At 34.7% G+C, this 25,482-nt stretch overlaps 1 protein-coding gene across 5 annotated transcripts in view; it reads left to right on the top strand.

The window, feature by feature from the left end:
- Window positions 1-512: 512 nt before the first annotated feature.
- EPHA7 (EPH receptor A7) overlaps window positions 513-25,482 on the top strand; it is a 186,872-nt gene continuing 161,902 nt past the window's right edge. For all 5 annotated transcript variants that reach the window (XM_050789732.1, XM_050789731.1, XM_050789730.1 and 2 more), the window contains exons 1-3: window positions 513-852; window positions 5,328-5,392; window positions 9,020-9,689. In XM_050789732.1, coding sequence (XP_050645689.1) covers window positions 756-852; window positions 5,328-5,392; window positions 9,020-9,689 — 832 coding nt within the window. In that variant the 5' untranslated portion in view covers window positions 513-755. The remainder of the gene's footprint in view (window positions 853-5,327; window positions 5,393-9,019; window positions 9,690-25,482) is intronic.

The raw sequence follows: 25,482 nt of genomic DNA, 5'->3' as shown, positions 1-25,482 counted from the left end.
GGTTACCCTGCCCGCGGAGGTTCTAACAACAAAAAAGTAAAAGACACTTTACTTAAAGGTACAGCTCATTTCACTGATCGGGCTCCGTGCTTGGTAGCTGAGAGAAGGCTTGCCTCGCCTCTGGTTTCTAAAAGATCGCGCGGAGTACAGCTCTAGAAAAGAGTGTAGTTGGGAGCGTTATTCTCGGATTTATTCTGCTTTGCGAAAGCTGCGGTTGCTAAAAGCAGAGCGTCCACAGCAGCACACAACTCTGCTGCCATCCTTGTTCTCCTCCGAACATCTAGCGCGAGCTCAGAACCTGGAGGGGAATCCTGGACCAGCAACCTGACTCCGCTCGGCACCGATTGGCTCCTGCCTCGGACCCCGCCCCCGAGGCCGAGGCGGTCATTTCACCGGGACCCGCCCCTTGGCCCTGGGAATCGCCTCCTGGCAGGCCGACTGTGCCTGCCACTCAGCCCGAGTGGCGGAGGCTCTCGGCTCGGAGCCCCGCCCCCTCCCCCCTAATTGATATTATTGGAGTGTGGAGCAAGCGGCCGGTCTGCAGTCGGAGACTTGCAGGCAGCAAACACGGTGCGAGCGAACAGGAGTGGGGGGGGGGAAATAAAAAAAGCTAAACGTGGAGCAGCCGATCGGGGACCGAGAAGGGGAATCGATGCAAGGAGCACAATAAAACAAAAGCTACTTCGGAACAAACAGCATTTAAAAATCCACGACTCAAGATAACAGAAACCTAAAATAAAACCTGCTCATGCACCATGGTTTTTCAAACTCGGTACCCTTCATGGATTATTTTATGCTACATCTGGCTGCTCCGCTTTGCACACACGGGGGAGGCGCAGGCTGCGAAGGAAGGTAAGGTGATGGGAAAGCAAAGTTTGTTCTGACTTATTTATTTAGCTGTCTACCTGCACAAGCCAGCTCGTCCGCGGCGCCGCCGGCCGCGCCTCCGGCGCCGGGCGACCCTCCCCCGCCAGCTCCCCGCCCCCTCACCGCTCCGGCCGCTCCTGGCGGACCAGCGAGCGAGAGCCGGGGCTGCTCCGAGCCGCCTGCAGCCCTGTGCCTGGGGCCGTCCACCCGACGGGTGCGGGAATTCTGGCGCGGGCAGTCTGGAGGGCGTGAGCAGCAACGGGGGTGGGGTGGGGTTGGAGGAACGGCCGGCGAGCTTATTTCTTAGTACCTCAGGCGGGTCACATCTCTCTCTAGCTCTGTCTTCCTTCTCTCCTTATTCGCCTTCTGTGGGAGCTGCGGCCAGAGTTAGGTTGGAGACTGGGAAGTGCAGTCCCTACCGTCTCCGCCAGCCCGCCGGCGAGTGGCGGGAGCCCGGAGCCTTCCCAGAGGGACCGAGACTTCGGTGAGCTCGGAAAGCTCGGGTTACTAATGAAGTGCTCACTGCGTCGGAGGCGGCGGCGCGGTCCTGCGGTTGGCGCTCGGCCGCCAGCGCGGAACAATAACGCCGCGGAGGTGAAGCGCCGCGTGCGGCGCGCGATCCGCGGGCCTGGGATGTCTCCATTCAGCGCGCGCTGCGCGTCAGGCCCAGCGGTCGTGGGGGCAGCGGCAGCCCAGCGGGTTTGGTCGGGCGGTGGAGGCAGGGGGCGGGCTGGAGCTGTGCAATTTGTAAAGAGATGCCGCTTGGGCGACTCCAAGTCCCCAATTATTTGCCCCGTAGTCCAGCAATTGAGAAATCCGAATGGCCAAACCTTGCCAAAGACCTGAACCCTGAGGGTTGGTTCTGGTAGGAGAAGGCAGGTTTTATTTGGCAAGCTATTATAGATAAGCCTGTATATGTTATGTTTTCCTTCTTTGAACCTTTGACAGAATACGTAAAATACCTTTCGGTGCCTGTAGTTGGAGCTGGGGAAAAATAAACCCTAGCAATGGAAGTCTCTTGCTTTTGAGCAGTGTCACAATCCCACCCTCAACTCCCCCTCATCCCCTCGCCCTTGGTCTTTCAGGCTGTGTATGTAAGTTTCATTTTTCGATCTCTTAAAAGCAGAAGAGAAATAATAACTTATTCCTGATATGTAGAGGGAGAGGAATCTGTTTTCAAATTTAGGTCATGGTGGTTATCGGGCGGGGGGTTGGGGGCTTACATGTAGGTCCTTGATTCATCTATTTCTGAAAACTTAGTGCGGCTTTTCTTTATTCTCATCGTGCACCCCTCTTAGTTCACTCAAGCCCCCCTCCAGCCCGGCGCCACATTCTAGTCCTTCATTCATCCTGACCTTCTGACCCCACTTTCCACATCTGCAACCTGTATAGATGCTGAACCCATTCAGAGAACCCCGTGCCTCCAAGCTGGCGGTTACATGTTTGCAGATGGACGGACATCTGCTAGAAAGGCACACACATCCCCTCCAAAACCACATTTCTTCTCCCCTGACGTTAGCGATCAGAAACCTTCAGCCCTGGCATCCTGTGATTCCTCTGGAATAGCGGACCAGAGGAAAAGTTTTCACCGCCGCGGCGAAGCCCCGCGCGCGAACACACGCAGACTCGGGCTGGAGTTTGGGCTATAAATAACTGCATCACTAGGGGGAGAGGTTCCTGCAGCCAGAATGTCTAGTTCGCTTTGCTCTTCTGGGTGCAAGCTACGTGAAGAGGATTCTGATTCTAGGAGCCTGAATTCTTTAGATGCAGAAGTGAGATATATAAAAGGCGCGGGGGCGGTGGGAGGGAGGGTGGTGATCGGTGGCTGGCGGGCGGCGAGTGCGCCCGGCTTCTAGGCGGCGACGCTTCTAGGGCGCAGCGGCGACAGAGAGCTGGCGTTCTAGGAGCCCACAAGCCCCGAGGCGGCCCGCAGTACCCAAGGGCTAGCGCTGGGAACCGCTTGGAGCAGGTGCCGGGCCTCCTGGGGCATTTGGGGGTGACTAGAGGAAGATAAGAAACCCCCTTCCCTCACTTTCCTTGTGCACGTTCTCTCGGGTAGGTCAGTTACCATCGCTACAGGGAGCGCGAGTCAGACTGACGCTTGGAGGCAAAGTGCAGCTGCTACTTTTTCTCTCCGTAAAAGCCGCCGCCGCCGCCTCTTCCTCAGAGGAGATGCTTCCCGAAAGCCACTCTCCTCTTCCCGACTCCTTCTCGAGCGAGGGCGCCACTGGCTCCCTGGAGTGCCCAGGTCTGGCAGAGGCGTAATGGATGCTTGGCGCGGCTGGCGCGCCAGTCTGGCAGTCCCCGCTCCGCCCCTCCGACGGCCCCGCCCCAGCCCCGGGAAGCCAGCCTTTGCCCACGCGGTCCTTGCCTGGGTGAGCCAGGGCGCGCCCCCAATCTAGCCCCTCTCCCATCACCTCTCGGCCCTCACAGCGTGGCGCGGAGCCCCGAAGTCCCAGGCCTGGTCCCCAGCGTCCGGGTGAGCCCAGGGACTGACTGCACCTTCGCGGGCGCAAAGGGAGGTTGGCACTCTGCTCCGAGCGGGAAGGGAAACGCGCTCTCTTGAGGGTTTAACCAGAGAGCGGAGCGAGCAGAAGAGAGACGCACTGATCACTTGAGAGCGGCTTCTGATTACAAGTTCTCGGGCCGGTTTCTGTTTTGTTTTAATTTGTTAGTTTGTTTCTCTCTTAACTTGTTGGCCGTCACTGCTCTCTGCTTAGGTCCTTAGCTTCCACCCCCAGGCTGAGCTGAGGGGTTGCAGAATGGCAATAAACGGTAATCTCGCAATGTTTATTTCACACTCGGAAATGACCCAAGAAGGTCACCTGGATTTAAAATCCTGTTGTCTATATTCAGCACACAAGAAAAATAAAAATAAAGCATCTCAAAAAGAGTAGAGTACCTGGCCACCCACATTGTTTCCTTGGGCTTCATCTGTATTGTTGAGGATAAAAGTAAACTTTAAAAATTACTTTTTATATAAATTCGCTAGTCCAACGATTTATCAATGTTACAAGTTGAAATACAAATTGACATTTTAAAAGTGTTGTGTGTATGTTTCTCATTTGAAAGGGAGTCAAATGTTGCTGATCAAGTTTTTTTCTTTTTTTCCTGTCAAAGTCTCCCTGAGAGTCTTAAGTGTAAAACACTAAACAAAGAAACAAACAAAAAATCCTAGTGTCTCTATATCTATTTTCATTTACAGTTAGTAACTTTGACTAGTGTGAAGGAATTAAACACATAATCAACTGTTCCTTTAAACACATAATCAATTGTTCCTTTGTTTTCTTATCATAACAGATTTTTCTTGTCTTTCAAATACATATTTTTATCCCTAGTGATTGGGTTGTATAATTATTAAACGTTCATATAAGCATGTATTTTAAGTCAAAATTTTAACATTTTGCTGAGACTGATGTTAAGCCTATTGACATACTTAAAATATATTGAGTATTATTTCTGGACAAATTGATGCATTTGTCAAAATGGTGTAGAGTCAGATAAATATTTTTAAAGTGTAAAAACTCATGTAACTCTGAAACCAGCTTGCCCAAAAGAATGAGTGCTTTAGAAGAGAGTAATTGTCCAAAAAAGAAATAAAAGATATCACATAGAAATATTATGTTATTAATATATGATATTCTAATGCATTCTCATATTGATAGTATCAGGAGCATTTATAACACTTTATATACATATTAAATGCATTATGCTTTTTGATAGCATAAAAGTGAAATACAACTGTTTAGAAGTCAAGTCAGAGTTTTTACCATTTTAAGAATTATCTATCACTTTGAAAATTTAGAAATTAAAAAAAAAAAATGCTGAAAAAACTGATGTTTGACTAACCTGAATAAAAATCTTGCAAATAATAGGCAATTTAGTTTTCTGATAACGTTGCTTAACATAATTTTAACATTTCTGTATTCATTTTAGCTTAAGAAAAGACACTGTATGTGAAAATATTTTTTTAAAAGATAAACTCCAATTATCAAAAGACAATAGAAAATACGGCTGGCAGAATGTTACAAATTAATGACTGGATCAAAAGTAATGTAGGAATTATACCTTATTATGTTCGTATGTTCATTATATTTGACAAAGTTCTAACAGCTCAATGGTTTACAAAACTCTAATATATAGTTACTGTAGAATTAATATACCACATATAAAATTTCTACCCTCACTTTTATTCTAATATTGCATTTTAAGATTTATTTTAATATCGTAATTAAAGAATAGCAAATATAATATTGGTGTCTTAGTATCTTTTTTCCTTTAAGGAAGTGGAATACATATGTATCAGGAGGGTGTTCATATCATTCATTTACATAAATAACTACATATCTTAAGTCATAAAATGATAGTCATATAAAAAGATTCACCTTAAAAATGTTTACATGTGTACTTTGTGCTTAAGCGTTTCATGTAACATCTGGAAATACAACTTTCTTTTTCAGTACTACTGCTGGATTCTAAAGCACAACAAACAGAGTTGGAGTGGATTTCCTCTCCACCCAATGGGGTAAGTTTTTTTCATCATAAAATATCACTTTATTTTTAAAACTAAGAAACAAAACGTTTCCCTTCCCTCCAGGGTAGTTATTCACATATTTCATGTATAAACTGTTCAATTCCAAATATCTTGTCCAATATTATGTTATATTTATAATGAGACATTGAGTACTCTGATTAGAGAAGGTATACTTAGTACTTGGGGAAATGGAATAAACAAAACCTCGTAACCATAGTCTTTTGAGTTCTTATTGTGTGGAATAATACCTCAGGGTCCAGGCTATAAATGCTAACTAATTACAGCAAACATTCCTTTCACAAACTCACTTAAACCTCTTTAGTTGCTTTATATTTCTAGTATAATCACCATATCAGTGGTATATAATTCTTTAAAACAGTAAGTAATCAATCTGTTTTCCTCTTTTTGAAACAGTTCTGGCATCATTCAAAATGTACTTTGAAATATCACTATGTTCAACATTTTGGTGTACAGTTTGCTATAACATAATATATAGATTCTCTAAATTTATATTATGTACTATCTGCTGTTATTTAGCAGAAATTATGGCAAAACCTGCACATATTACAATAAAAATCTGCAACAGATATGAGTGACAATTGTCCAATAATAATCTACCGAAATATTAGTAAATCTTTAAAAATACTAACAATTATTTTTCATATGTAAATATAGCTCAGTATCCGTGTCTTCAGGTCTTATTTTTAATTGTGAGAGAGGGCACATTCTTTATTCCTTATCGAGGAAGAGGGCTCTGAGAAAGGAGAAGATACCCTATTGCTATTTAAGTTTATCTTTGGCACCTTAAAAAAAATCTGAAGTCAAAAGTGTGTGTAGTATAAGTTATAATATAAAAACTGTAGCATATTTTGCAAAGAGAAGAATGAAAGCTTGAAAGAGATTGTTGAGATCATGAAATCAACATGTCAGGAACTGAAAGTTTAAGAATGTAAAATATAAACAAAACAAATCTGTTTAAAATACAGTTTTCATTAAATTTAATTTTTAAGAGATTTCTTTCATGCATATTGTGGTTATCTGTATTGGTTATGATAAATTATTAACAAATGACAACCATTTTACAGATTAAATATAAAAATTCCATGAGTTGGAGGTATGAATATAATACCTTTCTTGAGAGAAGTGGTTTCTGTGAGTAAAATAATGTATGTTATAGACAGCCATTCATGATAAAAAATGAAACACCTTTCTTGCCAATGACAGATGTAGCCCATTTTCTACCATCCATCAATTAAAACAAATAGAGATAGAGGATGGTTTTATCTCTGAGGAGAAGTAAACTGATATATGATTGTAGTATTTCATCCATGTAATATACAAAATGACAAATTGTGACTGTCAATGTTATCTTGGACTCAAATGGGCATTTTGTCAGTCCAAAGTATCTTGAGTTAACAGTTAACCCTACATATCTGTAGACATCAACATGTAATATTAGAAAACAATTGATCGACGATATTTTCTATATTTGTGCAATAGATTAGTTCACATGTGAGTAAATACCTAACTGTAAAGAAAATGTTCCTGAGACCTAAGTTTTGAGAAAACATTTCTGTAAACATACTATAAAAATGCAGTATCTGAATGAAGACATTTTTCCCAATGGCATCATTTGTGGAAATGTTCATAATGTCTTAGAAAGTGAGATAATAAAACAATAGTTGTGTTAAATGAATTTATGTAGTCTCAATTTTGTAATCTACATCATAGTTTTCCTGAAGCGTTCCCCTCTGGAATAAAATTTTAAGTAAAAATAAAAATTAATTGGGTTTCACGGGTAATAAAATTGATTTTTCTTATACAGAATGAAAGAATAAATTTGTTCTTGAAGTTAGATAAAGGAATTCTTGGGATATATTCTTTTAAAATAGCTTTGGTTTCTTCAAACTGGGGAGTTGTTAAAAAGGAACACATTTATCTTTGGAGCTTTTGATTTTTTGGTATATATCATTACTAGTTTTACTTCTTTTTGTAATTTCAGTCTAATGAAGAGACTGAAATCTACCCATCCAAATGGATGCATTTGGTTATATTTGGCTGATTGCCATTCAGACTGTAGGCAGCTAACTGAAACAAAGGGAAGATATGCACACTGTTAACTAGTCACAAATGCCAGCTGAACTGAGTAAAAACTGAACGTTAAAATGGGTTCTTTACTACATTTGAGTACCTTTCATGATATTAGGCAGTGTATAACAAAATCAACCAAATATGTAACATCACCAAAGAAATTTCTGAATTGTATTATATAGCTAATTTGTCAGTCTTGTTAATTTTCTAAGGACTAGTTTTAAAAGTATACATTAATGTTGTACAGAACATTTAAATAAATCAATACTCAAATCAGGTATTTTAAATAAAACTATTTACCACATGATTTTTATTTTCTCATCTTCTTTTCTTGAAACAATAGTTTAAATATTGTATGCTATGCAACTTTGGACTTGAACACATATGTTTTGTATTTGGCATTTTTAATTGGGGAAATTAATATTAACAGATGACAATTTCATTATTAAGACATCATAAATACAAAGTGGGAAATTTTTTAATAATTGTAAGAAAAAAACATATACTACTATTCATTTAGGCTTTTAACGCTCCTAGGTGAAATGCTTTTATTGATTAATGAGTGGCAGAGAATATTATATATGGTTTAATAGTTTGAAATTGTTGCAAATTCTGACAAATGCACTTTTTTTTCCTTTTTTGGGAAAATATTTAATATAGATTTGTTTGTAGTATACATTATATCAACATATAAATGTACATTTTTAAACATCTGATATTTTTCCTGTCAGAAAGTGACTAAATATGATCCAGCATGCAGATTTGCCATGTATATTTGATTGTCTATTGAAAGCAATTTATTTATAAAAATGAATCATACTCTTATAACTACTTATTTATAGTTATGTGGCTTTGTGTACAATATTATATATAACACTGGAATAAATAAATAGCTCTGTAAAATGTTACTTGCTTACATCTCATTTTGCAAAGATTGTAAAATATTCCAAATTATAAATATCAACATGTTGTTGAATACTTTTACATTTCAGAGTACTGTTGGCATTTTCTTCTTCATGTTTTTAAGTACTCTGTAATCGTAAGTATGCTATGGACACTTAAAATGTCAACTGAGTTATCAAAAATTCTGCCAGGCATCCATACGTATATACTTTCACTGGTAATTTAAATAATTGTGAGCTTTAGTCTATAAAAATCTCAATGAAGAACGTATACATAAGCAAAGATGTAAAAATAAAAACACTAATATACTCCCAAAAAGATAATCTCAATGAAGAACGTAAACATAACCAAAGATGTAAAAATAAAAACACTAATATACTCCCAAAAAGATATTAAACAAAATGAAATATTTATTGTATGTATACACAAAGCAAGCAGCGTAAGTATGTTCCACCTCCAGGATGAAGCAGAACCTAGAATCCAGCATTCTCTGGATTATAGTTTTGCCAGGATAGGAATCAACCTAACTTTTTCGAAGATCCACGTTTGTGAAGTACTTGCACTTTCAAAAGCAAAATGTTGTTTTTTGCTGAATGCCTGATGTACTTTTTTCAACTTTTGCAGTGGGAAGAAATTAGTGGTTTGGATGAGAACTATACCCCGATACGAACATACCAGGTGTGCCAAGTCATGGAGCCCAACCAAAACAACTGGCTGCGGACTAACTGGATTTCTAAAGGCAATGCACAAAGGATTTTTGTAGAATTGAAATTCACCCTGAGGGATTGTAACAGTCTTCCTGGAGTACTGGGAACTTGCAAGGAAACATTTAATTTGTACTATTATGAAACAGACTATGACACTGGCAGGAATATAAGAGAAAATCTCTATGTAAAAATAGACACCATTGCTGCAGATGAAAGTTTTACCCAAGGTGACCTTGGTGAAAGAAAGATGAAGCTTAACACTGAGGTGAGAGAGATTGGACCTTTGTCCAAAAAGGGATTCTATCTTGCCTTTCAGGATGTAGGGGCTTGCATAGCTTTGGTTTCTGTCAAAGTATACTACAAGAAGTGCTGGTCCATTATTGAGAACTTAGCTATCTTTCCAGATACAGTGACTGGTTCAGAATTTTCCTCTTTAGTCGAGGTTCGAGGGACATGTGTCAGCAGTGCAGAGGAAGAGGCGGAAAACTCCCCCAGGATGCACTGCAGTGCAGAAGGAGAATGGTTAGTGCCCATTGGAAAATGTATCTGCAAGGCGGGCTACCAGCAAAAAGGGGACACTTGTGAACGTAAGTAATATGTCCTTTTAAAACTCTACTGTGTCTTTTTATAAACATTAATAGTTACTTGAATAAGTGAATCTGCTCTGTACCAGAAGCACAATTCTACTGATCTTAAACAAAGTCACCGTTGAACTTAGTGATTGCCCTACGGTAGCATCTGCACTAAGTGTATATAATCAATATGGGTGATAAAGATATTTGTTACTAAAATTTAATGTGTCCTATGCTTAATATGGAAGTCAATAGTTGCATTTTGGGCTATGGAGTTTAGAGAGGAGTCTGGGTGGTTGAATTTGTAGCCTGGCAAGACTGAGGTGACATTTAACAGGATTTAATGAGATGCCATTCCTCCTGTTTTTAAACCCATATTGTCTGGTCCCTTGAGTAGCAGTAAATAGGAGGTTAAGAAGGTTGTGAATAAGAGCTCTAGTGACAGGCAGGGCATAAACGAATACATTTATAAACTTTTAGATTTATCTTATATAAATACTGTAACTTTGATACAAAATTTTTCAAATTTCACTTACTAAATCTCTGTGGTTACATCTGCGAAAGGTGTGATTTTTATTTTTGGACTAAATACAAAAATGACCACATTTTTGTGGAAGTGGGCCAAAGTAAAGTTTTAGTTATTATAGTACATCAATTGCATGTTTTGAAACAATCACGTATGAATTAGTAAACCTTTTTCTTTGTTTTATAAAACCTTTTTTTTCTCTTTCCTAGCATTATGTGGCTAAATATTTAAAAATATGTCATGTGGGCCTTCAAGATTGATAGATATTGTTTCTAGGTTTTATGAAAATAAATTATAAAGTTACATTACTAGTGTCTCTTTTTAACTTATGATATATAAAACATAGTACATTAAAAATAACACTTATATCTATATAAATATTTTACGCCAAAACCAGAAGCACAGGCTTTATACTTGCAATTCTTAGTTGAGCTAAAGGGGACCACTGATAATAATAGCTATTATAACTAACTTTTATTGATAACTTAGTATATGCAGACATTCCTCCATTTCCTTTATATATGCAAGCTTATTTAAAAAGGTGGGTATCATTATCATTTCTATTTTATACAATAAAAAAAGAGAATATCAAGATATCTAGTTACATTAGTAATATTTGTCTAAGCTTACCTTCAAACTTGGGACATTCTGACTTTAGAGCCTGGGCAACAATATTGCCCTAGTTTCAATCACAAAGCAAGGAGAATCCTAGGAAATAGGATTCGTGGCTCATAGTGTTTAGGTGTCTCATATACATATGTAAATTGGATTACTTCCCCATAAAATTCTCATTCTAGTAGAATATTTTTAAAATTAAATAATTTTTAAAAAAATTTAGACCTGTGCTATACAGTACTGTACCCAGCAGCCACATGTAGCTCTTTAGGTTTTGAAAAGTGACTATTCTAAATTGAGATGTGCTGTAAGTATAAGTTACACACTGGATTTCAAAGCCGTACTGCAAAAAAAAAAAAAAAAAAAAAAAAAAAAAAGTAACATATGTCTTTAACCATTTTTAAGTGTTGATTACATGTTGAAATAATCATATTTTAGATAAACAGGGCTAGAGGATAATATTAAAATTAATTTCAGCTGTTTCTTTTACTCTTTTTTAGTGTGGCTAGAAATATTAAAATTGCATTTGTGGCTCACTTTATATTTGTACTGGATATACTTTTCAAATGGAGTAACTGAGCAAATATCTTTTTCTGTCCTATTCAAAGAGTTAAATACTTCATGTGGCTGGCTGCTAAGCATGTAAAGTGCCTATGGCTCTGCACTCAATTATCATCTACACCAGAGGTGACATTGTGAAGTGAACTCTGAGCAAAACAAATGGAGATGATACAGGTTCAGGTCCCATAGGCCAGTTTAGCAGTCTCCTTTTATGTCCCTGAAGGAGTCAAGCCTGTCTCCCATTGTCCTCTTTCCCTTTCCCTCACTGGCAGTATTTCTAATTGAGTAGAAAATCTTGCAGTTTCCATATATGTGGAAATCAGAAACTGATGAAGATTTATCCCTGCTTGTAGGCAAAATGCTATTCCAATGGGTAAGTAGAGAAATATTCTCAGTGATGAACTGATCAATTCAATGAAAAGCAGTGTTCCTATTGACAAGAGGTTAACAGCTACTTGAAAGTGATGGTGGATTCAGCAGTAACTGTTACAAAAAATTTTAGGAACATTATTGCACTTTAGCTGTGAAAGCAGCAGTTTCAATATTATGCAGATCTTGATTGATATGACAAAGGAACTTAAAACTTTTACACAATTAAAATGGGAAAAATAACAAAGCAGAAATATGTATAAAGGTACACAGTTAAATTTATATGAGAAAAGATAGGAAATAACATTAAAGGCCCTGTGTTTTAAAGGTTTTAAAGAAGATTACAGGTTTTTGTGGCTGTTGTTTCACTTTTTGCAATTTAACTCATTTATTTGTTAAGAAAATGTGCTTTCCACATTTATTCGTAAGAAAATGTGAACAGGAGCTGCTCGAGTTTTATGCTTCTAATTATAGAATTTAGTAAGAAAAGCAGTCTTAAACCACAGTAAGTAGATATATTTATCATGAAAAATAAACCTCAATTTATTTCAAATGAAAAAAATCATCTCATTAAACATGGGACTATAAAATCACTTACATTTGTCAAATTTAATTGGAAGAATTGAAACATTTTACTACCAAAATTATTGTTACCTGTAAACTATACCAAGGTTTTTAAAAATAAAATAAAATTACTCCACCATCATCTTCATTAATTCTGCCTCTGAATACTTGAAATTAGGTGTTAATATTGTAGTAACAGTTCATTAAAAAATAAAAAAAAATATGGTTAAAGGAGGCAAGATGCCGCCTTATGGTTTAACCGAAAGAATATGTGCGCGTTGTTATAAGTCAAGTAAATTGCTTATGACATAACTTTCTTAATTTTTAGCCTTGGTAATGTTGACAAAGGAATTAAATACCTTCTACTTAACCATGGAACTATGTTCATTTGCAAAAACACTTCCCTCTTTGGCGTAATTCCAATGCATTGCTGCAAGAGTACTTGCCTCTGGAATCACTCCAGGCTTGCCTTTATAGTATTCTTCCTGTTTCCTTTCAATAATCCTGTTAAGAGTTTGAAAACAAATTCCAGTCCCATATTGAGGAAAAGTAATGTGTTTGGGAGAGGATGCTAGTGAGTCCCTAGCCAAATGAGAGTGGTTAGCCACTTAAAGGCAAGTTTATCTGGGCACATTTTGAAGTAGCAGCCTATTGTGATGTTTGCTAGAAGACAATATGAAATATGAATTACTATAAAAAACTGATTGTTGGTTCGAACAGTTGATGTAAGAGCTTCTCTTCATAACTGAAAAAATAGCTCAATTTTGAAAATCAAATGCTTCTCAAGTCTACTAATATGTGGAGAACTTCTGTCCAATTCTTAAACATAGTATTTTTATGAGGACATCTCTTTATATTGATTTAAGAATTTATAATTTCATTTAGTATACTTTTATTGTCATTTTTTTAAGTTTACAAGTTACATAACAACTTTGCAAACTAGTCAATATATTTTCTTAGATTAAAAGTTACAGTTATTTTACAAATTGAGAGATCCTGTTATATTTTACACATGTAAATATTTTGGGAAGACTAATAAAATAAATCTACTGAAATATATTTCAATTTTTGTAACTTTTGTACAATTTTATTCCATTTAGAAAATAAAATAGTGCTTGTCAAAGTGTGGATCTGGATATTATAACTTGGATTTGCATAGGCAGTTTGCAGTTTATATTGAACAGTCACATTCAGTTTCTCATTTAAACCTCACCACATCACTAAGATGTGGAAAGTATTATTTTTTTTCTCTCTCTTTCAACGTATGAAGAAACTGAAGCTCAGAGATATTAATAAGTAACAAAATTGGGTAAGAATTCAAAAATTCTGTTTACCAATTCAAGTCTTTTTTCCCCACACCACTACTTCCCTAAAATTTGTTCTGGACTTTATCCAGTAGATTTTAGTTACTAAAAAACTAATAAAACTTTATTCTATGTAGGGTGACCATATGCCCGATATGCCTGGGATAATTGTTTTTTTAATTAGCACTGCTTCTTTTTGCTTTGAAAAATGTTTTTTCTGATTTGGATGATAATCCTACTTGCACAAAATTCTTCTCATTTAGAAGTAAAAAATTCAAAGACATAAGATTTACATGCACATATATCAGAATATAGAAATGTGATTTACTTGCATTACTTATATTGCTTAATTTAAATTTTTTGAAAGCAAATAAGTAAAATTTTTCTTTCTCATGATTTCATGTAAAGGGGAATTCAAGTAATCATACGTTTATAATTTTTATAAGAAATTTTACTGATAGCAGCTTTTTAATAGTTTCTATTAATGTTAAGAGGTCTATTATTATTTTAATAATATATAATTTATGAACATATGTATAATTTAATAAATGAAGCAATACGTTCAATTTTATAGCATTAACAATATTTAAACTCTGTTTCTTGATCAACTTTTTTGAAAACTACTTTATTTTTGCAGACAAGTAGCATGCAATTTGTACCATGAAATTTTCATAACAATTGAGTCTTTATATAGTATTTATAATCGTGTGTGTGTGTGTATATATATACACACACAGAAATGTATGAAACACCAGTGGGTTAATAGCTCAGATGCTACAGTCAGTTTCAAAATGCTGCTTTCACAACTTACTAGATGCATAAAGTAGGACAATCTCTCTAAACCTTAATTTCCTTAAGTATAAAATGGGGCTAATAAAAATAGTACCTCCCTCATAGGGTTCTTGTCAGAATTGAATTAAGTAATGTATGTACAAACCCTAAAAATAGTATGTGGGACATAGCAAATAATCAATGAATGCTTATTATTAATAATACAACAAGGAATTTGCTAAGTAAAGAAACCTCATGGTGATGAACAAATGAACATATATCTCACAGGCCACAAATAGTTAAATATCCTTTAATCAAGTAATTTCACACCTGTTAATTTATCTAAGAAGGCATTTCATTAAAAAAAAAAAATCTTTTACGTAATCCTTTTTTTCCACTAACAGTGTATGTAATTTTAATTATTGAAAATAACCCAAATGTCCAAAGTTAAGGCATATCACCTTGATTGAACTTAGTCTATAAAATATCAATGATGCTGTAAAGGAATTTTGAATTTGTATTAATAATTTTGAATGAAAAAACAAAAATTTGTATAAAATGATGTTTAGAATTATGCAAAATATACATAGGAAAAAGAATAGATGATAGGCTAACAATGAATGTATCCATGTAGTGGGATTGTGGGTGATGTTTTGTTCTGTCTATAATTCAAAACATCTTGAACATTAACTTTTATTTTTATACACTATAATTTTAAGTTCTAAGTAACCAGGTAGCTTATATAAAGACAACTTGAATTATATCTTCAAAATATGGGTTTTTCCATTAAGTTGGTTTCTGTATAACAGGGCTCAGGTACTATAGGAGTAAGTGGCAAGTATGGTTTAAATTATATAAAAGGTAGAAGATATTAATAGAAGGCATTCAATAAATACAGCTCATAGATTTTGTTCGTTTTTAGTTGTTAATAGATACCGAGTCCTATTTTAAGTACTTGCATGTATTAAGTAATTTAACCTTAAAGGGAGGTGTTACTAATTTAGTCTAATAGAATGAGACTATTATTACCCAGTTTAAAAGAGAAAAAATACTCTTACTGTAAAAAGTATCTCTCTCTCTCTCTAAACATGTATATATATATGATTATATGTATACATATATACATATATATGGTTATATATCTTATATAAGTTTTTATGTATATAAATTCACGAATAAAAACAATGTAAGGAAACTGAAGCATAGTGATGGTGGGTTAAGTACTTATAATCACAGAGTGGTAAATTGCTGTTTAATCAAGCTAGTCCAGCGTCAGAATCCTTATTCCTAATCAATACCCTGGATCATGTCTTTATAGAGGAACATTTTATCTATTGCAAAGTCTTTTATGGACATAAACTTTTTTCACAACATCTTGAAAGGTTATACAAATTTGAACATTTTCTTTCATTTATCATAATTACAAAATACGTGTCTCTACCTTTCCCAACATCCTAAGTATTTCACTTGCTTTGTCATTCTCTTTTTGATTCCAGTTCTTTCTTTAGATGGTCATCAGATTGTATTTTGTAAAACACAACATGGTATCATTATTCAGAAAGCTTCAGGCTTTTAATTACGTAGAAAAATTATCTGTTATTTACAGTGACATTTTAATTTCCTCATCTTCACCTTATCTTCTTTTCTAACTTTCAGTCACATTTTTATCACAGTTGAAGCCTTTGCTCCCTCTGCCTGCTGTTCTCTCACTCTACCTTAAGCATGCCCATAGATATTTCTACAATGTCTCATTATTTAACATTTGGCCTCAACTAAAAAGAAAAAAATTAACAATTATGTCTCTCACAATTTTCTATTATACCTTAATTATATACATTCTTGAAGAGGCTTCCCTAGCTTCTTTTTCAAATTCTGATGTTGGTTACTGGCAGTACCTTTCTCCTTGTTCTTAATCTATCTTGTTTTTTCCTATGTAGGTGCCATATCTTTTCTTATGGTCTCCCTGTTGTAGAAATTCTGCCTTTCCTTACAATATCAAATTAAATACCACATATACCCTGTTAGGTGATCTCTCCTTTTTCTTTTTCTTTCTTTTTTTTTTTTTTTTTTTTTTTTAAGAGATGAGTGTTGCCATGTTGCCCGGGTTGGAGTGCAGTGGCTATTCACAGGCACAACCATAGTAGATCATAGCACACTACAGCCTGGCACTCCTGGGCTCAAGTGACCCTCTCTGCCTCCACCTCCCAAGTAGTTGGGACTACAGGTACCTGCCATTATGCCTGACTTCTCCTTTTGAATACTTATACTTTGCCCTTTCCCTAGGGAAATCATTGCATGCTATTTTATTTTATTCATTGTGTTTTCCTCTTAAAGATTCTATTTTTTTAAACAGCTAAACCTTGTGATTTTTTTAACCTACACACCATGATACCTAGCAGTGTCTTACACCACCTTAGCCTTCCAATAAATATTTATGAGGTTTCTTAAAGATTTACTCATAAACTACCCAATGCCAAAGCAAATATTTTTTCTCTGAATTCATTTAATTCAATGAATTTAAATTAATTTCAATGCAATTAATGTGATTTCTTGTATATGGCTAGTCTATATGAGTAGTCTTAAACTTTGTGAGGATGGGAATACTTAAATACATTTCATTTTCCTCATAGCAAATAACAGGATAAAATGCTAATAATTAGCAAACATAAACAGGACTCTCTTCTGGATTTGAGGAATTTATTTGTGTGAAGATAATATAACAGTTATTTATTGTCACATTCTCATTCTCTCTTACTGTCCTTATGTGTCTTTTCAATTTGTACCTTTCTCTCCTCTGAGGAAACAAAAGGCATTTCACCCTTGTTATCATTATTTATGTCTTAAAAAACAGAGATCTAAGAGCCTGATAACATTTTCTATATTAAGAAGGTCTTGAAGTGTGTTTATATTTATATTATATGGGAAAGCAACTTTTGTTATAAAATTATATTGTTTTGCTTCCAAATTATATGTTATAAATATTAGTTTGGATTGCAAAGCAAAAAATAACAGAAAGAAACAAAACATGATAATTATCCCTAAGCTAATATTACCCTATTGTCTCTATAAGTGGGAAATTAAATAAATTCCATATTATGTCAAAATGTTATTTCTCCTATTTGAGTTATACCTACACGTATTACCTTTACAATTTGTTTACACCCTTCATTAAATGATTCACATTCAGAAACTCAAAATACTTGTTTTAAGATATTTTTGGATAGGTAACATACACAGATCTGGAACAAATGTCATCCCTATGACACAGTTCCACAGTATATTTTCCCAGGTACAACTGTTGTTAGTAGTTTCTTGTGTACTTTGCAAAGATAATTGCTCTTACTTTCTTTAAAAACATGGGGAGATATCATTTTGATGCTTAAAATTAGAATCATATCACAGTTTCCAATTAGAACATTGTAAGTTTTAGTTGAAATTATACTTCTTTTTACCCATATTTAATCATCTTTGTTCTCACAATGCATTTAACATGGTACTTATTCAGTAAATAAAGAAGGATAGAAAGAACTGATGAAAGGGAGAGGAGTATAAGGAAATATGGAAGGAAATAGGAAATTAATGTGTCTGATTTAGTTTTCTGTGGTTTGTTAGTTTAGTGTGACTTCAGAGTGTTTCTAATTAACCTAGCATTGGGAAGTATATGGTCAGTCTTTTAAAAATTTCTAGTGGAAGTTTAAATTGGCATCAGTTTCTGGCAGGAAGTGTTATAATACAAATCAATTACGCTTTAAAATTTTGCATTTGATTTGGTTTTTCTGTGTAATTTGTAGCTATTTTCTCTAAGATAATCACTAATCTATGAAATATTCATGATGTTATTTTCTGACATTAATTATTTTGTAGAAATAATATTTTCATAGGAGAATTTTGACACAGCTATATATTTGATATTTTTCTCTATGTCCATACAAATATGATACATAAATACTAGAGGAAAGATTTCAGAAAATCTTTTTGTTTCAATTTTCCTCACATTTAAATAACTTTAAATTACCTCATGCCCTGCAAAATATCTCACATATTTAGTTTTATGGATGCATGTCTTCATTAGGATATTCATGTAAGTTTAACATGTGAAAAGTAGAAGGTCCCGTGCACATACAAGTTTTTATTTTTTAATCTGGTAGTAAAACAACTCAATTTAGAATTTGGTTCAAATTAATGTGTTATAAATGTTATTTTTTGTTTTCTACCTGTGTTACACACTTTGTCTAAAGTTATAGAATCTGAAGGTATGTGTTGCAATATTAATCTCGAATGATAGCATTTCCCAGGAAACCAAAGTGATACATCAGCTGAAACAAATGTGCATTATTTTTCTTACATTCTGTGACTTTGTTAAGAGTTATGGAAGGGTTATTATTTAATTTACTTTGTTTAGTGGCGATGAATGACGTAAGTACAAAGAAACCCAGGGAAAATGCACTCTGGGGTGTAATAGTTTGGACGTTTTTTAATGGTTATATTTTTTATGGATATTGATTTTTTTTTCATGTTCTTTAGTCATTTAAGTTATTTACTGCTGATGATTATGTTATCTCTTCCTCCTAATGTATTAAAAAATCAGGGGACTTTGAAAGGACACACACTGTGTTTAATATTTTGTTTCCTGTGTCACCCCATTAACACCTAGTTTAGCCCCCGGACTGTGGTGGTGGTAGCCTCAGACTTACTCTGAACCCATTAACACTGAATTACAACTTTATATAGAAAACCTAGATCTGGAGAAGAGATCACTGTGATGCTTTTATGAATAAAGCATAATATCAATCTGATACAATATTAACTACATATCATACATTTATCATTTTTAAGTTGAATGATTCAACAATCTATTACATTAGTATAACCTAGTCTACTTTTTAAGAAATCATTCTTAGTAGGCGCAGCGGCTGATGCCTGTAATTCCAGCAGTTTGGGAGGCTGAGGTAGGAGGATTGCTTGAGGCCAGAAGTTTGAGACCAGCCTGAGCAACATGGTGAGACCCCAGCTCTGCAAAAATTGGAAAAGTTAGTCAGGCATAGTGGTATGTGTCTGTAGTCTTAGCTACTCAGGAGGCTGAGGTGGGAGGATCACTCAAACCCAGGAGGTTGAGGTCACAGTGAGCAGTGAGTGATGATGATACCACTGCACCCCCGCCAGGGTGATGGTTAGACCTTGTTTCTAAACAAAACAAGCAAAAAAGAAGGGCAGGAATCATTCTTTCTAAAAGATAGTTGGACTAGGAAAGGGATTAGGGTGGGACAGGGATTAGGATAGGTATGGAGGGATAGAATACATCTAAAGACCAATTGTATATGTGGAGTTGCTTGATAAAAGCTTATTCTGAGAAAAATAAATGAAAGATTAGTACATTCACTGTACAATTCTGTATTTCCAGTGATTTATATGTTCCCTGTTTATTTTAATAGTAGTTCACTATCATTATTTGCTAAACTAGTTCCGATATAGAAAATAATATCAAATGGCATTAGCTTTATGACATTAAACTAATATATAGGTTAAATAAACCTAATGGATTTTTAAAATGTTTCATAATATATTCTACATTCATCCCAGTAAAATAAGTGACTAATATTATATAATGTCCCTATTTTAGTTGACATTTTCCTATAAAGTACTTTTATCCTTGAAGAGAGATGTGTGGTAGGATATGCCCCTCACCCACTCAAATATGATACACTCTTTATAACACAAATGTTCTTTGGGCATTCTTATACTCCTTTAGGGCATAATCTCTTTCAAGACAATTAATATTATAAATTCTTCAAGTTTGAGTGTGCCTTAAAGATCATCAAGGACAAATTAGAGGGTTTTTTTAGTCTTTTTATTTTTAAATAAATGGGACAACTAAAGTCCTCATTTATACTTCTAACAGTTCATTAATGACAGATTCAAAAGTAAGTCACATCTTACTCTTTTCAGTTTCCTTTCTCCTTTGACAGTACACACATATAATACATATACACACACAACCACAGATATCCAAAAGCACGCATATATATACTCATACATGTACGTGCACACACGCGTGCGCACAAACACACACACACACACACAGCTGACAAGAGGGAAAACATAAGTCAACATAGTGGAGCAAGAAAACAAAATATCTTTTTGAATTATTTTTAGATTTCCAAATTTCTATGCATTAATTCCTTAATTTGGGAGTACTGGATAGTTAAGATTTTTTCTCTATGGAAATCTCAATTCACAATTAAAAAGAGGCTGAAAATTCCTGTAAATATTATTGAATTATTTCATATTTTAAAAATAATAAAGCTACTTCAGTAACATCTTTAAATATTGCTTCACAAAACAACAAAGGTATAAACAAACTTTATTTTCAAGTAGATATTCAGGTTTTCTTTATCATATGAAATACCTGAAGGCTATTTATGTCTGGGAAGAGAAGAGAAAGTAACCTTCACTTTTTATATACCTCTGAATTTCTGTGGTATTTTAGAACAAAAGAACACGAATTTTAGCAATTAGTGATTAGGAAATGTGTTTTAAAATGAGAACAGTGGGCACCTCTTGCACGATCAGAAACTGAAGATTTGCTCAGGAGCAGAAGTTTTGCTATTTTACCATGTGATTTCTGACCAGATCTCCTCTGAGAAACCTTTAAACTTTAGCCTCTCTGCCCTTGCAAGGGTAAAGGGGCAATCATCCTGCAAAATCTATTTCTCAAAGCTGACTTTTAAAATTAACCCATGTTAAGCTTAGACATTCAGGCTGTGAGCTGGAACTGGGAAAACATGTAGCCCCGGAGTTATGTTGAGACAGTGCTTTAGTTTGCAAAATAAACCTGATGGGAAATTTTAAAGTTCACTATTTAGCACATGTTCTTTACTGTGTCTAATGTTTATTCTGCACAAACGTTATATACAGGAGAACTGTGTTTTTCAGAGCCGAACGTAACAATTGGATCATTTCCCTCCTTTGTAAATTTTTCCAATGAGACAATTACTACTACAAATTCAAACAGCTCACTTGTTGATTTTCAAGATTATTTACTAGGCCATCACTGTGTATGTATTCATCCTCTAATATGCCTCATCCTTCATTATAGTAAAGTGTATGTTCTTTTCAATCCCTGTTCCATCTGATTTCTTTTTTTTCCTTCTGCATCTTCTCTTATAGTGTTTTAGACACTGGCATTAGATTTTCATTTATCTTTGAGAAAATTCTACACTATTCCTTTAATGGAAAGACAAATAGTAATTTCAAAATAAAAATTACAAATCATACTGTATGGCAAATTTTCATAATTTGAATTCTGGCCTCTTTTATAGAGCTAAGAAAATAAATCACACTTTGATAAATGCTGAAGGTCATAGTCCCTTTTGTAACATTTGGAGAGTGACTTGAATAATTCCAGAATTACCACTGTCAGTCAATACCATAAAGGAACTCAGTCAAGATATTTATAAGAGTACTTAATCAGTTAAAGTTCTTAATCTTTATTTTTTTCTAAAGGCTGAAGTAGTTCTGTTATGGTGTGATTCAATTTGAGAAAGAGAAATGGAGACCAATAACAAATAAGAATATAAAAATAATATAAAGAAATAGTTTTTGCTGCCAGGAAGACAGATTAAGGGTGAAGAGGTAAGAGGGAACAAAGTTAGAATGCTCACACAACTTGTTCTGATCTTTAGTTTTTAAGGATTTTCTGTTATTTTATACCCTGTTGCAGAGACAACAAATTACATGTTAGATCTGTAAAAGAGCATACATACTCAGGAATCTGTGAATACAACTCATTTAAGCTTATACGTTACAAGCTGGGACAAGGTTGTCTAGAAAAACAAAAGACTGATGTATACCAGAGTTCACAGTAAGCACGCCTTTTGCAGCCACTTTCTTTTTCTTCCTTTTGTAAAAACAACTTCCTAATGTATAATATGAAAGAAAATAACAAAACCAAGTGTGCTTTTGAATATAGGGTGATTTACAAAGAAAACAATATACATTATATTCATATAAACCTAAAGGGCATGGTTATTATTCATTAATGTCCGTAGATAACGGAGTGTCACTTGCCAGTCAGACTGGAATCCGATGGAATGTTGACATCGATTGATGGACATATGAGAATATTCATAGGTAGACTGTTTAGGTCAGTTGAATACATAACACTATGCTGGACCCAACTTTGTGGGTGATAAATCTTGCCATTTTTCTTTATTCTTAAAAAACATTGCATATTCTTCAGAATTCAAATAATTCTTAAGATTAATTTAGAGTTTTAGGAGCATATTTATCAAATAAGAGTAATGACTGATTTGATTTAAAGAAAAACTGGGTTCCTGGTGCTTCTGGCTCCCATATTGGAGGAAGAATTTTGATTTTGTTCACTCTGTTTTATAGAAAGAAAATTCTAAATAAAAATTGATAATTGCTTTTCATATACATATTTGAAGTTATTGGAACTTTTCTTGAAAAAATACTATTTACTTGAGAGAATAAAAATTGAGCATCATGGATGCACAACCTATATGACATTAAAAATAGAAGGAAATTGTTCTTACAAGTGTTGGTATTGTATTTTTTTAATGTGCTTCTCCACCTTAATAAGTATACTTATTTTAATGATTGCAGTTAATGATGTATCTAGAACAAAGTTTTTGGCTGAAGAAATTTTCATTAATAGTTTTTTCAACTATAATTTGATAATATTCTCAATTTTAATGAAAACAGTAACACTAAAAATAATATTCAGAATATTCAGAATATTTGAATTAAGCTCATTAATAGATTCTATTTCAGAATCATATAATATATATTTTTCTCTACAGTCTAACAAAAGGGTTAACATGGTTAGAATTAGTAATTCTTATCTTCAGTTTTAGTGAAATCTTTTATTTTTAATTTCTCCATTTGTACTGGGGATTGTGATATTTATATTTATGTTGCATACATTTATTGTCTAACTCTGAAATTCCAGATGTGCAAATCTATTAAGTTATATTTTGTATGCAATAATTTTGATAGCTATGTATTGTATTTTAGAGCTGAGTTACAAATCTGCATGTTTCATAATAGTCATTTATCCTAAAATGTGTTACATGTAAATCTATTTGTAAAAACATTTTATCATTTTAGCATATGCGTTTTTGAAAAGTGGAATTTGAGGTTATGTAACTTCTTTTACATTCAAGTATCAATAACAATTCTCGAACATATTAAAAGAGCTCACAGTCAGGATCTCAAGCAGCATGTAATTTATTATATTGTTATAGCATCCTTGTTAGGTATTAAATATTTTTATATGCTTTAAGTCAGGGTAGGATCTATATCACAGCTTCAGCCACTAGTAAAAAGGAAAATATATTTCTGAAAATGATGTAGAATTTTTTTTCTGGCATGTACATTTTAAAATATGGTTGTCAATAACTTTATATAAAATGACTAGAAAAGTACATTTTTTTCTACCTACTGAATAGTTCTGTATAATTGTTGTTTACACATTAGTCATCAAAATGGCATGAGATTTTGATTTTTCACCTAGAAAAATGCTATGAGATTATCCAAGGTTAATTTCGACAGATAAATGACATATCACTTTCATTAAAATGACATTGGGAAACTGAGATAAATAGGTTAGCATTTTCTGTGCTGACATGATGTTTGCCTGTCTGATTGCATCCTTTCCAATAGACAGCAGAGACACAATTACAAAAAAAGACATCTGTGCCAAGGTTTAGCTAGCCAAAAAGGGCACGCTCTTGTGTTTAAAAAGGTAGAGAATCCAATCGATGAAAACGTCTGGACCTGTTAGCACCAATAAACCTGAAGGCCACTGGGAAGCTCAGAGAGGGTCTTTGTTGTAGAGATAGAAGGACACCCAAACTATGACACTTTCAGAGGAGAAGGGTCAGCAAGGAAGATCATCCATCTTCTTCAGTGGCAGCTTTCTGTCAGATTCTAACCCTGTTCAGTGGAGGAACTAAGCCTCTTCTGTTGACACCAACCGATTCTCAGCCAAGTGTAAATGAAGCTAATATTCACTGACCTTATGCATAGCAAATGAAGCCCTATGTGTCATTTGAGAAATAATGTTATCTGACACTTCAAAAAGTGAGTGATGGACAGATGTGTGTGTGTGTGTGTGTGCACGTGTGTGTTTGTGTGTATAATATGTAAAGATATATCCTTATCCACTTCATATTTTTAGTCGACTTTCACAATAACCACAGTTTTACCATCTTGACAGAAATTTAAGTTTGTATTATTTTCGTTTACATGTCTTGACATTTTACATGCAGAGCTTGACTGTGCTGCAGAACAAGCTCATTTGGCTTTCTTCTGTCTCTAAATGCAGTGCCTAGTTACAGAAGGAGAAGATTCAGTTTCTGCTAATAAAAGCTGTAAATTTCCAAGACAATTCTGAATTACTAGTTCACACTCAAAACATAATGAAGGAATATATACATCTTTCACATTACTAAAACATGTATTGGTCTTGTTAGAGATCAAGTCAAAAAGGCTTTTTCTTTAACCGTTTTTAAAGCATTGTCTAAAATCTCCTTTTCTTTTTCGTTAGTAAGTCTGTTAAGATCTAATCGTCTTTCTTAGTCCTTAAATCAAGATTTTCATGTTTTGCTTACTAAGAATTATATTTTAAATTGCATTTTATGCATTTCTCATTTGGAAAGATTTTCCATAGTACTGTAAAAAATTTCTCACAAAAAATAAAGTTTAAAATATACCAGTAATAAGAAAAATGCAGTATATCAAAAATATTATTTGCTGTATTTTGTAAGTAAAATATTAATATTAACAAAAATGAAAAATAGTTGTGATAAAACTTAAATAATTTTAAAGAATGTATGGAAATTAAGGATTTGGGGAAAAGGTAGGTTAAAGCACAGCATTGGATTTTCTGAGTTTCATGGAAGGTGATTATCTGACATGGTAGATTTCCTGAGAATCACCAGGACGGATCTGCATCTCATTGACATCAATCATGTTTGAACTGAAAATAAACAGTTGTAAAATTTTTGGAATCTGTGGATTGATTTTTGTTCACCTCATCAGTCTTGTTTATTTGTACTTATTAAAGAAGTGAACT

This window comes from Macaca thibetana, chromosome 4 (assembly GCF_024542745.1).
Source record: "Macaca thibetana thibetana isolate TM-01 chromosome 4, ASM2454274v1, whole genome shotgun sequence".
In the NCBI taxonomy this organism is placed as follows: Eukaryota; Metazoa; Chordata; class Mammalia; order Primates; family Cercopithecidae; genus Macaca; species Macaca thibetana.
This window is presented reverse-complemented; position numbering and strand designations above follow the sequence as displayed.